The sequence below is a fragment of the Lathyrus oleraceus genome, chromosome 5 (genome assembly GCF_024323335.1).
Source record: "Lathyrus oleraceus cultivar Zhongwan6 chromosome 5, CAAS_Psat_ZW6_1.0, whole genome shotgun sequence".
NCBI lineage: Eukaryota > Viridiplantae > Streptophyta > Magnoliopsida > Fabales > Fabaceae > Lathyrus > Lathyrus oleraceus.
In genome coordinates, this window is record NC_066583.1 from 123,532,486 (window position 1) to 123,547,835 (window position 15,350).

At 33.9% G+C, this 15,350-nt stretch overlaps 1 protein-coding gene across 1 annotated transcript; it reads left to right on the forward strand.

Annotated features, from left to right (window-relative positions):
- Positions 1-9,737: 9,737 nt before the first annotated feature.
- Positions 9,738-10,754, forward strand: LOC127079170 (uncharacterized). The gene is made up of 3 exons (XM_051019592.1): positions 9,738-10,202; positions 10,263-10,304; positions 10,410-10,754. The coding sequence occupies exons 1-3, from the start codon at positions 9,738-9,740 to the stop codon at positions 10,752-10,754; spliced, it is 852 nt and encodes a 283-aa protein (XP_050875549.1).
- The last annotated feature ends 4,596 nt before the right edge of the window (positions 10,755-15,350 follow it).

A 15,350-nucleotide genomic window follows, 5' to 3' on the forward strand; every position in this document is an offset into this window, starting at 1 on the left:
GTCACCTTAAGGTTTTGGGTGAGTATGCGGTGTGTCTCTCACAAAATCGTGTTTCTCTTAAAGAAAAACCCAAAAGTAAAAAAATTTCCTTGTGTTGACCCTCGATTTGTAACCCCAACAATCTCAACATCTCTGAGAATAGTCAGTGACCAAAATATAAATGTTCTTTCTCTTGTCCTCAAGAAGGAATCCTTGGATTAAGGTGGAGGTGGAGTCATTACCTCATCGACTCAGTGGTTAGCCGATAGGTGGTTGTACTAGAGAATTTAAGGGTTGGAGTTATCCCTCAACCAAGCGTTGGAGCTTCAAGGAAAATTACAGCTAGTTGGAGTTCTCCCTCAAGCAAGCATGGGAGTTTGGATAAGGGTCGGACTTATGGGATGAGATTTTCACTCAATGAGGCATACGAGCTCGAGGAGGAATCCTTCTTGCCGACGCTAAGGACCAAGATTTTTACTTAACCAGACATATGATCTTTGAAGGGAGTTTTGTCTTGTTGGGATCGAGGGTCAAAATTCCCACTCAACCAAGTACGTGAACTTGGAGGGGGGATCCAACATTATAAGGTTATGAGTCAAAATTTTCACTCAAACAAGCATAGAAGCTTCGGGGGGAACCTAACTTGCAATCTTGCATAACATAAACATGTTACGTTGACTAAGTAACTTCGAACGCAAAAAGGGTGTATTATGATATTTTGAAGTTAGAAATATTTTAAAAATCATTTATTAAAAATCTTTATATTAGTCCAACAGAGGTAAAGCGGTGATGAAGAAGAAGGAGAAGAAGGAATTATAAAGAAAGTAAATAAATGACAGAAAGTAGAGAGATAGAGTTAGAGAGATTGCACCAGAAATTTATAGAGGTTTTGCCTACCACTTGGCATACTCTTGTCCCCAATAGTTTTCTCTTAAAATTACCGCTAATAATAAGTCTTGAGCTTTTAAGGATATGTTCATAAACCTTCTTACAATAAATGAGAGATTTTACACAAGATGATACTCTAGGAAAACAAAGTTTTTAACGGGATAAACTCTCTAACCAAATAGATATTTTAATTGGATAGTCTCAAGAACCAAACATAGATTCTCAAATGCTAATATCAAGAACCAAATAGATATTTTCATAGGATAATCTCAAAAACCAAACAAAAATATTGGTCAAGAAAATCTCACCCTTGAACAAGAACAAATACATCACATCACCGCTACAATCAAACTCTCACATGTATTTTTCACTCTATAGGCAATAAGGAAACTTTAGTGAAAATAGAAAATAAAAGAGAAGAGAATATAAAAAATGATATAAATAGTTTAAAATAAGGAGAAAACTTTTTTATATAGGAAATATTTTGGCTTTAAAAGAAAATGATCTATGGTCCCATATATGTGATTTAATCAGTTAAATCTCCATTTAATCGACTAAGGCACTCCAATAGGAGGCAAACCTAATTTTGAAAAGGAAACCCAAATGACTATATATTTTAATAGACTAAAAGTGATTCTAATCAATTAAGAAGACATTTACGTTGCTCTAATCGATTAGACCATGTCCTTATCGATTATAAAGTCTAAAAACTTTCCCAATTGATTAGAAATACTACATAATAAATTCCGCAGAAGCCTTAATAGGTCTTAAATAGATTTTGAGAAGTAAGAGAGGTTTTAACAAACTTGTGTGTGTGTGTAAGAGAGAAAGAGAGAGAGAGAGAGAGAGAGAGAGAGAGAGAGAGAGAGAGATTTCCTTAATATCTTGGGAATTACTCTAATACCTTTTACATTAAACTAATCACACAGGCACACTTCCTCCCTTTCACAACTTCAAGTCCCTTGCCTGATTCAACATTGACTTAACACTTCATGTGGAACTCGAGTCTTTTGATTGGTGAGGCTTAAGAAAAATTATTGAAGGGAATCCTTCATCACAGAATTCTGGTTAGTCTACATCAATCCCCTTGAGAGTTAACACCAAGGACTTATCTGAATGTCGTTTTACATAAGGTGTTGCAATCATTAAAACCAATAAGGCCATCTAACTGTTGAGACAGTTGTACCTGTAAGCACTTAGATCCAAATTTTCCCTCTTTTTGATGATGTTAACACATTTCTAAGGGGTGGTAAAATAGAAAGAAATACATAAAAGATTGGAGTGGTTAAAGTCCCCCTGTAGATAATGAGAGTCTAATATACTCCCTTTGAGAGTATACGTCCCTCCCTATGGAATTATCAAAAAGGCAAGATAAAAGTCAATAGCACAAGCACATAAATCACAAAATAGCTCATATAGAAGTAATGAGTTACCCGAGCAAGAGGTGGAAATAAGCACACAATCATACAATGGGTAAACTTCTCCCCACGAATCATAGTGTTCATATTTGATATTTGTTTTTTTAGCATATGTCTTTTGTTAACCTTCCCTTTTTCTCAAAAACTCTAATCATACAATGGGTAAAATTTAAAGGACTTCTTTCCCTTTAATATTTGTTCAACCAAACTCAATTTTAAAAAATGAGAGGCAATTATGGAATATAATTCTTTCTTGATGAGATTCCTTTCCTAAAATAATTCTTCAAACGTGACATAATTTATTCTTAGGAAACTATTTATTTTTCCTTGATCTTTCTTCGTCTTTGTTGATGCAAAGCTTTAGATTTATTTTTGAATTTCTCGTTCCTTAGGTTGATCCATTTAAGGAAGCCTCCCTCTGTCGATGAATTCATAACCCAAGAGAACGTAAGCTCCCTCGTCATAGACCTTTCAATTTTATTCTACATTATTTCAAAAATTCTTTGCACGAGGATTTGTTAGTATCACCAAAACGAAAAAAGTATGCATAACCAAAATGATATGCTTGATTTTCTTGATAAAAAAGAGTTGTATTGACCTTCACTACTACAAAATATACATTTCGTAACATCATCTTACTACGAACATTTAGCCAACCGTAGTAATAACTCAATTTTAGCCGGTTTTTTTTGTTATTTACTAAAAGACTTTTCACCACGGTCAAAGCTAATACCCGTAGTGGAAAGTACATGGAGTGACAGGCTTCAAATCCCAACACCAACAATTTTTCTTTCTTTGGTTGTAAAATGGACGTGTCACTTATAATCTTACATTTATATTAAAATTGAAATATCTTTCACCATGGTCTAAAATAGAAACCGTTTTGAAATGTACTTACATTTCATCACGGTCGTTTTGTCAACTGTGGTGATAAGTATAGCCTATATATAAGTGAAAGTTCTCTCGTTCATAACAAAACATTTGTCTCTCTCATAAAACAAATTCCTAACATCTCTCTCACGCTTATCCTAATCTCCATAAACAGTTGCATATCATTTCTTCACAAAACTCCAACATATATTCTTCAACTCTTATGGATCAAGGAAATATAATACACAAAATTGATTTTTTCACTCCCTCGTCACATTTCAGATATGTGAAACATTTCCACCTTTTATGTTATAAGTTGTGACATTTATGATGTTTTTGTTGGGATATCTTAATATTTTTGTTGATCTATATTGCATGTTTTTGTTGGGATATGTTGTTTTTTTATAAAAAAAACTTATGTTGTTGTTAAGCTATGTTGTTATTGATAAAAGTTGTATGTTGTTGGAATATGCTAATGTTTTTGTTGAGCTATATTGTATGTTTTTATTGGGATATGTAAATATTTTTGTTGAGCTATGCAATATGTTTTTGTTGGGATATGTTAATGTTTTTGTTAAGCTATATTGTATATTTTTGTTAGGATATGTTAATGTTTTTGTTGAGTTATGTTGTATGTTGTTGTTAAGGTATGTTGTTGTTGATAAAAGTTGTATGTTGTTGTTGATACAAGTTGTATGTTATTATTAAGGTATATGATGTTGTTGATAAAAGTTATATGTTATCGATGATTTTGTTTTTGTTGATAAAAGTTGTATGTTTTTGTTAAGGTATGTTGTTGTTGATAAGAGTTATATGTTGTTGTTAATAAAAGTTGTATGTTGTTGTTAAGTTATGTTGTTGTTGATAAAAGTTGTGTGTTGTTGCTAAGGTATGTTGTTGTTGATAAAAGTTGTACGTTTTTGTTAAAGTATGTTTTTGTTGATGAAAGAGGTATGTTGTAAATATTTTTGATTATTTTTTGTTATTTTTAATGATATATCTTATACATTGCAACTTTCAATACATTCGGTCAACATGTCTTAGAAGATGAGTTTATTATATCATATGTAGTTTAAGTGTTTTTCCAATGTCTTACTGAATATATATATATATATATATATATATATATATATATATATATATATATATATATATATATATATATATATATATATATATATATATATATATATATATATATAGCTTATAATTGAATTAGAAAATTATAATATGAGATATTTAGTTATATTATAACACAACTTACACTTATCAATGTTTTACGAGCTTTTTACAATTGTTACTTGTATCTTGCTCTTTAATCATTAGAACTTGATTCAATACTTCTAATTCTTCGGCTATCACTTACTTCACCTCTAATTTTATCTACAAAGTAAATAATATTTTGTAAAATTAACTAGAAGTGAAGGAAATGTTAGCAAATAATTAGAATCATTGAAACAAGTTATAATCGTTAAAGAGCAAAATATGCATAATAGGTTGCATGAAACTTATACAATATTGACTAGTGTAACTTGTTCTTCTAATATATATCTTAATTTGTCATATTATTGATTTTTAAATCATATTTAAAGGTTATATGTTTAATGAGCAGTTGGTAAAATAAGCATTCCATATAAGTCATCATGAACTCAAGTAAGCAAATCACGACGCTTAGAATCTAGGACCATGTTGAAATGTTATGTGCTAGGTCTTTCACCACGGTTAGAATCTAGGACCGTGGTAAAATGTTTTGAAATATGCAAAAATATAAGCGTGGGGAATCGAACCCCTGATCTCAACCTTTTACTACAATTACTTTAAACAACTGTAGTGATAGGTTACAAACTTTTGTGTGTTTACCATGACTAGTAGCTCGTGGTGGTAAAGAGGGCACATACTGTTGTGTAATGTTTATTCCATAGTAGTGCTTCCTTATTTGGAAAAAAAATTCAAAAAGAAATTTGCTCAAACATTCATACAAAGCTCGATGGACTAGTTTTAAACCGTATAGAAAAAGAAGAGTTTATAAAATCGGGAGTTTAATAAAAATATAATTCCTCCAGGATGTAATTATTCATGAACACTATTTTAAAGCCCATTTGGAAGAGTTTTGAAATTCAAAATGCATGAGAAATCTAAAATCATCACTATGCCATCTAATTTAGCTACAGTTACACAAGCCTCATTAGAATCTATGCATATGTTGATTGTACCCTTTCACAATGAGTCTTGATTAATTTCTTTAAAAAAAAAATCATTTTAGTCAAGCTTATTGCGAAATACCCATTTGTTTCTAATCCCAACAATATATGAAGGATTGGGAACAAGTTCTCAAACATTGTTTCTCTCAAATTGATTTGACTCATCTTAGATTGCAAGAGACCAATGTTCATCGATGAGAGCTTCATCAACTTCCTTTGGTTCAATTTGGAAAACAAAATTCATCAAGTCACATACCTTTCTAAGGGAGTGTCGAGTTGTGACTCCCTTATAAATATCTCCAATAATATTCTATATAGGACCGTCTTTAGTAGTCCTCAATTCTTTAGGAAGATCCTAATGATATATGTTTGATTTCTCATTTTGATGATAGTTTATTTTACCTTGGTATTTTTCATGATCTTTCTTTACTTTGATCTTGACACTTATATTTATCTTCAGAATACATGCACAAACAACAAATTATACTTCTACTACAAAAGGGGTAGATTAACAAAGATAACTTGTATGAATTCTTCTATAGTCATAGTCTTCTTTTGAAAAAAATTAATAGAGAGAAAATCAATTTTATTTCAGAAATTTAAACACCTTGAAAAATAGAGGAATTACAACATATTGTATTATATTTATCATAATTTACTTGATACTAAGTAAATTGTGCTCTACAATTGCAATTCTTATAATAGTTTAATAGTAGGTTTAAGGCTCTTACCAATAGTTCTTGAATTGACAATTTTACATGTGTTGTTACTATAAGAAGAGACTTCTCCTCTGGTAAGAGTAAAATAAGAGAAAAGGGTTTATATTTTTGGCCATATGATTTGAATGACCACTATCACATTTAATGTTCCAGCCGTCAAGCATATATGCATTACAATTTGATTTTTTGACATTTGGTACACAATTATTTTTTGGAGCCTTTAGTGTTAGTAGATTTTAGATTTAAGGCTCAATTCATCAATTTTAGATATGTTTGACCATTTTAAATCTTTCATTTTGCTAAAACAATAAGGCTATAGATGGACAAGTTTACAACATTAATTGCATTTATAGACAAAGTGATAGGTTTTCTTTTAGTATGACATATTTTACTAAAACTTTTAGAATTAATTTTAGGTTTATAACCTAAACCAGTTTTATCATATGATGTTGTTTGATTACCTAGAACAAGATTTAAGTTGTCTCTTTCTTTAGTGAATTATCAAGTGTGTTTTATAAATAATCATTTTTACTTTTCAAAACATCATATTGATCATATTTAGTAGATTCAACTAAGCCTTCGTGAGAACAAGAAGAGTTTTGAATTAAAATATTTTGTCTCTCATTAAGACTTTCTATTTTTTCCAATATGTTTTTATTTTCAAATTCAATGGAAGAAATATTGGTTTTAGAGGTTGAGATAATATGTTTTAATTTACTTCTTTATTTAATTTCTTGAAAATGTGAAATAAATAATGATAAAATAAAGGTGAGTTTACCTCGTCTTCTTCATGATTTTCCATGAGAAAGATGTTATCTTCTTCACCATCTGAGTATTACATGTCATTGTTGTTCTAGGAAATGTAGGCTTCCTCTAATTCTAGTTTCTTCTCATATTATAAGGGTAGTTTGGTTTTATGTTCCCTTTCTTTTTGTATTGAAATCATATAGGAATGAAATAGGACCTTCATTCGTTCGTGTGTTGATTATCTTATTGCTATTGAAATTCTAAAGTTTGTTTTTCGTGCCTCAGAAATTTATTAAAATTTTGAAACATGAAATTCATGTCTTCATCACTTTTACTTTGGAGTCTTCATGTTTTTACTCCATGTTTTTTACATTTGTAATATTTCTCTTCTTCTTGTCAACTTCTTCATTAGATAACTGATGACAGTTTATCATTGCATGAATTTAGTCAAAGAATCGAATTAAAACAAGTGAAAGATGAGCTAAAATGAAGAAGAGAGACCAAATAATGAGTAAAAAATAGCTAAGTGTGAAGATTATAGACTTAGTGAAAATATTGGTGAAAATGGGAGAAAAAGAGTGCAACTTAGGGAGAAAGCACATGCACCATCGTACAGCACCGCATGCGCGATATGACCATAAAAGATGCATCGCGCGTGATGCAAGTCATACGAGTACAATGGTCCCTTTTTCTGGGCTTTTTCTAACGCATCTGATCCATTCTGAGCTATTTTAAAGGGAATTTTTTCACTTTGATAATGGTTACAAATTTTGGAGAGAAAAGCATGATTTGGAGAGCATCAAAGGAGATTTTTAGGGCATTTGAAACTATTGGAGGCCATTACCTCAATGGAATTCATATGTTATTTTCATCTATCAATTGTGGTATTGTAATCTGAATTATGAGTAGCAAAGCTCCTCTAGGTTAGGTTGTGTTGTGATGAACTTATTTCAATATTACTGGATAATATGTTGATTTGACTTTGTATGAACCTTTTGATCTACAATGTCATTCAATTGCTTATTGTTCTTAATGCTTTTTATGTGAGATACTCTTTTAAATTGATTTTGGGAACATAGGGAATACCGACCCTTAACCTATATGTTGGACCTAGGGCAATTGTTATACTTATGCTGGTTGAATATTAATAGGAGACACCGAGTAGTGGCATATGGAATTAACATTCTGTGCATCGCCTAACTCTACTTACACTGGCGGACTAGGGATAGAAAGCTCAGAGTAGTGGTTAATAAGTTATTTTGTGAGAGATAAGTTATAACGACTTTGTTAATTTATTGTGGAGTTATAGTGATAAGATCATTCATATAAGGCATCAAACATCAACAATAGAGAGATAGGGGATTCTAAACACAACCTGATCGCTTTTGTAATTTTGGTTAAACTCTTATTACTTTTCGCATTGCAACTCGCCCCCCTCCCCCATTTACTAGTTTTTATTCATTGCACATATTTTGTCTTGTTAAGAGGAAGTCCCTGTGGATTCAATATTTTTATTATTGTGACACTATCGGTACACTTGCCAGAAGTCATCAAGTTTTGGGCGTCGTTGCCAGGGACTGTTGATATTTCAACAAGGCGATCTTTTTTTTCTTAATAATCATAGTGCTACTAAGGTATTTTCTGTTTGTGTATATGAAACTCAGGATCGGCGTTAACACTTTGAAATAACCGCACATGCTATCAGGAGACTAGTCAGGGAAATAAATATTGGTCAAGGGATCTTAGCTGAAGATCAACCTATGATTTCTTCATACTCTGAAGAAGGAGTCACCATGGCAGCTATATAACCATAAACTATGGGGAATTACTGTAAATGAACCGATGAAGGACAAGTTTCGAGATGGTATGTACCGATATACCCTTGCTAACTTTGATATTCAGAATTTTGTGCTTTTAGGTTTACGTGACAATCCGTTCGATAGGAATGCAATTAAAGACATGTGAGAGCATCTTGCACGCTTCTATGAAACATATTAAATGTGCAAACCAACAGATGTCACTGAAGACCATGTTAAACTAAGGTTATTTGGGTTTTCATTAATTGGATGGGCTAAGGATTGGTTACTTTGCCTTCCAAATGGAACAATTCGGACTTGGAAGAAATTGGAGGACAAATTCCTAGAAATAGTCTTCAATATTACTCAGTTTACAGAGCACCGGGAAAAAATTGTAAAATTTGAACAACAGGAAACTGAGTCGCTTTATGACTCATGGGAAAGATTCAAACTTTTATTATGCAGATGCCCGAATCACAATATGAATAATATGGGGCAGATGCAAAATTTCATTTAAGGTCTCAAGAATCAAACACATATGTTGTTGGATGCTTCCGCAGGAGGCATTATCCGATCAATGACTGAGCCACATGTGAAAGACCTTATTGAGAAGATTTGTATGAACGAGTACCATTCAAAAAGCGAAAGGTCGGTCAAGATTGAAACTGTGGGTACTCCTAAAGGTATGTTAGCTATTGATACCCATAGTGCACTTTTAGCTCAGATTGAGTTTTTAAATAAAAAGTTAGCTAAGAGCAGCTTAGGTAAAGCTAATGTGAGCTAGGTACAAGGACTTAGGTGTGATTTTTGTGGAGGAGAACATGCCAACGAAAGGTGCTCATTGAAAGGCTCAAGTGAAGAAGTCCCATTTGCTATTTTTCAGAAGAACAACCCTCATTCGAACACCTACAATCCGGGTTGGAAATATCGCCCAAATTTTTGTTGGAGCAATAGTCAAAATGAAAATGTCAACCAAGGTATGTAAATGTCAACCAAGGTATGCAACAAGGCCAACAAGCTCCATTTCAAAGGAAATCCTCACAATTGGAAGAGACCTTGCAAAATTTCATTAAAGTCACTCAAAGTAGCTTTGATTAGGTAAATAAGAACCATGAAACAATGAGTAGGAACCATGACGCGTCTATAAAAAATTTGGAGATGCATATTGGTCAATTATCCAGACAGATAGCTGCTTTACCAAGCTCAAATGGAGGATTTACAAGTAATATTATAGACAATCCTAAGAATGAATCATGCAAGGATGTGGAAACAGGTTTTGGCGTGATTACTAAAAAGGGTGAAGCTGAAATAGTTAAAGAGGATGTGATTGAGAAAAAAGAAGGTGGAATTGAAAAAGAAGAGAGTGGAAATCAAGATGACAAAGGGGAAAGAGGATTCACCCTTGATCAACTTATAGATAAAAACCCTCCTTGGAGGAGAACAAAGAAGCAGATCCTGAATGATCCAAATCCCGAGTTTCCATATTATATCAAACCACCATATCCCATAATTAAAAAGAAACTGGACCAGGACGATGAGGCAGGGATGTTTGTAAAGTTCAAGGAAATGTTAGCTAAACTTCAGGTAAGTATTTTATTCTATGAAATTTTATAACTAATGCCTAGGTTTTCTAAATTTATGAAGGCATTACTAAAGGGGCCGAAAGAGAAAGTGGTCAAGGAACAGGTAAATAGGACCGAGAAGGTTGACATGGTAATGCCTCAAACATTTCCACCCAAGCTAAAAGACCTAGGTAAGTTTACTATTTCTTGTAATATTGGTTGAGTGAAGATCCCACATTCTCTATGTGATTTTGGATCTAGTATAAATGTTATTCCGCTAAATAAGGTCAAAGAATTGAAAGTGGGTGAGATCATATCGAGTAACTTGACTCTCACTTTAGATGATTCATCTATTACTCAACCACCTGGTATCTTACGAGACGTGTTAGTACATGTTGATGGATTATTGTTTTCTGCAGACTTTGTAGTGTTAGATACAAAAGAAAATTCAGAAGGGTCTATTATTCTCAGGAGGCCATTCTTGGCAACCGGGAAAGAAAAGATAGATGTAGCAACGAGTGAACTTATCTTGAAGTTCAACAAAGAAAAAGTGGTTTTCGAGGTGTATGACTAGACACCGTATGTGGAGGACTTGGATACTTGCTACCATCTGGAGGAAAAAGGTAGCAAGGTGGAAAAAGAAAAAGGTAGAAGTGAATTGACCGGAGTGAGGGTATCCCTTGCGCCTAACATGTTTTAAGCATAAGTCATCAAGCTAATGATGAAGAAGAAATGTTGGATGGGAGGAAAACCATCGATTTTAACCAGTTTTTTTATTTTGCAGAATTTACTTTATTTTTATTCAAGACCTTCCATTAGTGGAATTAGCTACTTGAGCATAACCCTTCCATGAAGATCTATGCATTCTTTAATAAACAAGTTTTTAGATATTTTATTTCTTCCAAATTTCTAAGTTTAACACTTTAGCATTTCACAGATGAGCCAAAATAAACTTGATCATCACAATAGTAACTAGCAACTTGAAGGCGAAGGATGAGAAAAGAATCAACAAACTTGTACTTGATCCGCTGTCGCGCGCAGGTCAAAACGAGTGTTTTTCAAAAATGTAGTACGTCGATAATTTTAACTCGGATATTGTTCTCACAAGGATTCTTGATTATTATTATTATCCAAAGGTAAATCGAATTAAGGGGGGGGGGTGTTTTGTTTGGTGTTCGATTAAGAAAAAGTGATTATTAAAAGCAATTCTTTAAATAAGCTGTTATGAAATAAGTGATTATGAAATAATTCAATCTACCGATTCAGTTCCTACTATCATCGATTAATATAATTTTAATACCCTAATCGGATTGTCTATTCCTATTTGGATACAAACTCAATGACAAATGCGGTGAAGTTTGTGAGATGTATGATCCTATTGTCCGAATTAAGCAAACGGGATAAGTTTTCATGGATTAAGCAAACATGATTGATCAGACACAAAAACGAATTAAGAAAACGTGACGTGCCTATGTTAGGATCATACAATCAACCAAATTGAATTAATATATTTCATGCAATCGAATTAAGCATACAAGAACACAAAATATCATTGAAAGGAATTAAACTAAAATTAACATTATAATAATCTGAAGTTATGGAATCTGAATTACGGCAGATCGAATCAGAGGGATTAGTTCTCCATGGAATTCGTACAAGCTTTCAAATTTTCGTGAATAGTCATCCCCCCTACTGTTTTTGGCTTCTTAGGTTATAGAAAAAATAGAATAAACCTAATTTGATCAAAACATAACCCAGACCCAAACTAAATAACCCAACACAAAATATAAATCTAGTGCTGAAGGCTTCAACGGATTTTTCAACCATGCTACATTCCGAATTAGCTTCTGACTTCTTCATGAAAGTCGTAGCTCTTTCTCTTAGCTTTCCAACGACTAGTAGCATGCCTCGATCCAATACTAATAGCTCCAGTTATGAATTTATTCGTGCAGACTTCTAATGCTGAAAATAAACTGCGAAAAACAAATAAGTGTAAAAATAAGATAAATTATAAAAACACATTAAAAGGGAAAAATAACCAAACTAAAATATGGAAATGCATAAGTATAAATATAGAAGAATGTGCATCAAAATGCACTGATCAAATTCCCCCACGCTTGAACTTTTGCACTCCGAGCAAAATTTAAAATAAAACAAAGAAAACACAAACACATCATTAGTTACTCATCCTAGGCTACAAGTCTTCTTCGGTTAAGTTTGCATCGATAGGTACTAATCTTGCACACTAAGGATATCGTAGGAACACTAATCCATAATTGTGCAGTCATAAACCTCCTGAATACATAAATCAACTTGAATCATGTTATTATGTTAAAGCCTAACTTACTCGTCCTTCTTTTTGCTCTTTTTCATTCAGGCGCAATCACATTAAGCCCGTTATCTCCACACACTCATAGCAAGGCGACCGGTTAGTGACTCTGATCCTTTTTGCACGGGATTCTAGTACTTATGTGGCAGAACCCTTTGCTTACTCAGTTGTAGTTGCGGGGGATCAGACCGTAATCCGCCCTACCAAGTTCAACACCAGAAACTGCTGAACCAACTGACAACGAGTCTTATTTTCAAATTTTTGTTTTGAAGGTTCTACATCCGTTGGGTTAAGTGACCGGGTGAGGGTCACCAAACTTAGAAGGTGCATTCCCTTTTCTTTCTCTTTTTTTTCTTTTTCGGAACACTCACTTATATTCATCGGCTTCCCTGTGTAGAGTGTGTGTGAGATGGTGCTGACTGCTGAAATAAATTACTCAAGAGCTGTCAGAGAATGAGAATTTAAGGCTAAAACATAATAAGAATTCGAATCAATTTCCATATGCAGGAGACTTATGGTGTTAAGACGATACCGATCTTGTGAATTTTTCCCAAGTCTCCACAAACTAATCTCAAATTAGTTAGTCTATAGCCTAAAACTTTCAAGAAGATGCATTTTTTTATTTTTTTATGACCGAAAACAAACAAAGCACTAACAAAACAAGGAAAACAAACGAAACAAGCGATTTCCCTCTCCCACACATAAAATAAGCATTGCCCTCAATGAAAAGACATTACTAATAAAGTAGAGAGAAGGAAAGAAAGACTCCCTGATCAAGTTGCAGGGTAGTTAGGTGCTTCCAAAGAAAGCTCCTTTATGCTGACATCTTCAGTCATTGAACTTTCATGGAATAGCTTCAAGTGCTGCCCATTGACTTTGAAAGTCTTGTTAGTACCTGCACTTTTTATTTCTACTGCACCATAAGGGAAAACATTAGTAATAACAAAAGGGCCAATCCATTTGAATCAAAGATTCCCAGCCATAAGCTTAAGGCGGGAGTTAAACAGTAAAACCTGTTGGCCCACTGAAAATTCTTTCCTAGAAATCATTTTATCATGGAAGTGCTTAGTTTTCTCTTTATAAATCCTAGAGCTTTCATAAGCCTCTAGTCTAAGCTCTTCCAGTTGTTGTAATTGGAGTTTTCTTTCAATACCTGCTTGTTGCATCTCCAAATGATAACTTTTCACCGCCCAATAAGCACGGTGTTCTATCTCAACAGGAAGATGACATGCCTTACCAAAAATAAGTCGATAAGGAGACATCCTAATGGGTGTCTTGAAAGCTTTTCTTTTGGCCCAAAGTGCATCTTCTAGACGACGACTCCAGTCCTTCCTGTTTGGCTGCACCATTTTCTCTAAAACCTATTTGATCTCCGTGTTTGAGATCTCAGCTTGCCCATTAATTTGTGGGTGATATGCAGTAGAGATTCTGTGCACAACTCCATACTTCCGGAGCAAAGCTTCCATGGTGCGGTTACAGAAATGAGTGCCTTGGTCACTTATGATAGCTCGTGGTATTCCAAATCTGCAAAAGATATTAGACCTGACAAAATCTGCAACAACTCTAGAATCATTAGTCCTAGTGGGGATAACTTCCACCCACTTTGAAACATAATCAACAACAAGCAAAATGTAAAGGAAACCAAATGATACAGGAAAGGGACCCATGAAGTTGATTCCCCATACATCAAATACCTCACAGAAAAGCATAGGCTGCTGAGGCATTTCACTCTTGCGAGTGATGTTTGTACCTGCTATCTGGCACTCTTTACAAGTGCGGTAAGTCTCATAAGCATCCTTAAAAACAGTTGTCCAATAAAAACCTGAATCAAGGACTTTTCTTACAGTCCTTTGCGGACCAAAGTGTCCGCCGACTTGAGATGCATGAGAAAATTTCAAAATGGATTCAATCTCATAGTCGGGGACACATCTCCTAATTACCTGATTGCTACCAAACTTCCAAAGATATGGATCATCCCAATCATATTATTTGGCATCACTCTTAAGTTTGTGAATATGTGATCTAGATGCACCTGTAGGAAAAACACCAGCAACAAGAAAATTAACAATGTCAGCAAACCAAGGTGTAATCCCATGCAAAAGAAAAAGCTGGTCATCAGGAAAGTCATCCTAAATAGGAAAAGGATTTGCATCTCTCTCTATCCTGCTCAAGTGGTCAGCCACTAAGTTCTCAGCTCCACTTTTATCTTTAATCTCTACATTAAATTCTTGGAGCAACAACATCCACCGAACCAATCTCGGTTTTGCATCCGGCTTCTTCAACAAGTAGTTTAATGTTGCATGGTCAGTAAAAACAACAACCTTGGAACCTAGCAAATATGATCTGAATTTATCAAGAGCAAAAACAATAGCTAGCAGTTCTTTTTCAGTGGTAGTGTAATTTGACTGTGCAGAATCTAAAGTTCTAGAAGCATAGTAAACAACATGGGCAGCCTTGTCAACCCTTTGTGCAAGGACAACCCCAACAACATAATTAGACGCATCACACATAATCTCAAAAGGGAGGGTCCAGTCCGGTGGCTGGATAATGGGAGTGGAGGTCAATGCTTTCTTCAAGAAGTCAAACGCTTGTTTGCATTTGTCATCAAAGTTGAAAGTGACACCATTCTTCAACAAGTTTGACAGCGGAAGAGCTATCTTGCTCAAATCCTTGATGAAACGCCTGTAAAAACCTGCATGACCAAGAAAAGAATGAATCTCGCGAAAGCAAGAAGGGTAAGGCAGTGTAGAAATCACATCTATTTTAGCAGGGTCAACAGAAATTCCTTTTTCTAAAATTATGTGACCCAATACAATTCCCTGATCAACCATAAAGTGGCAT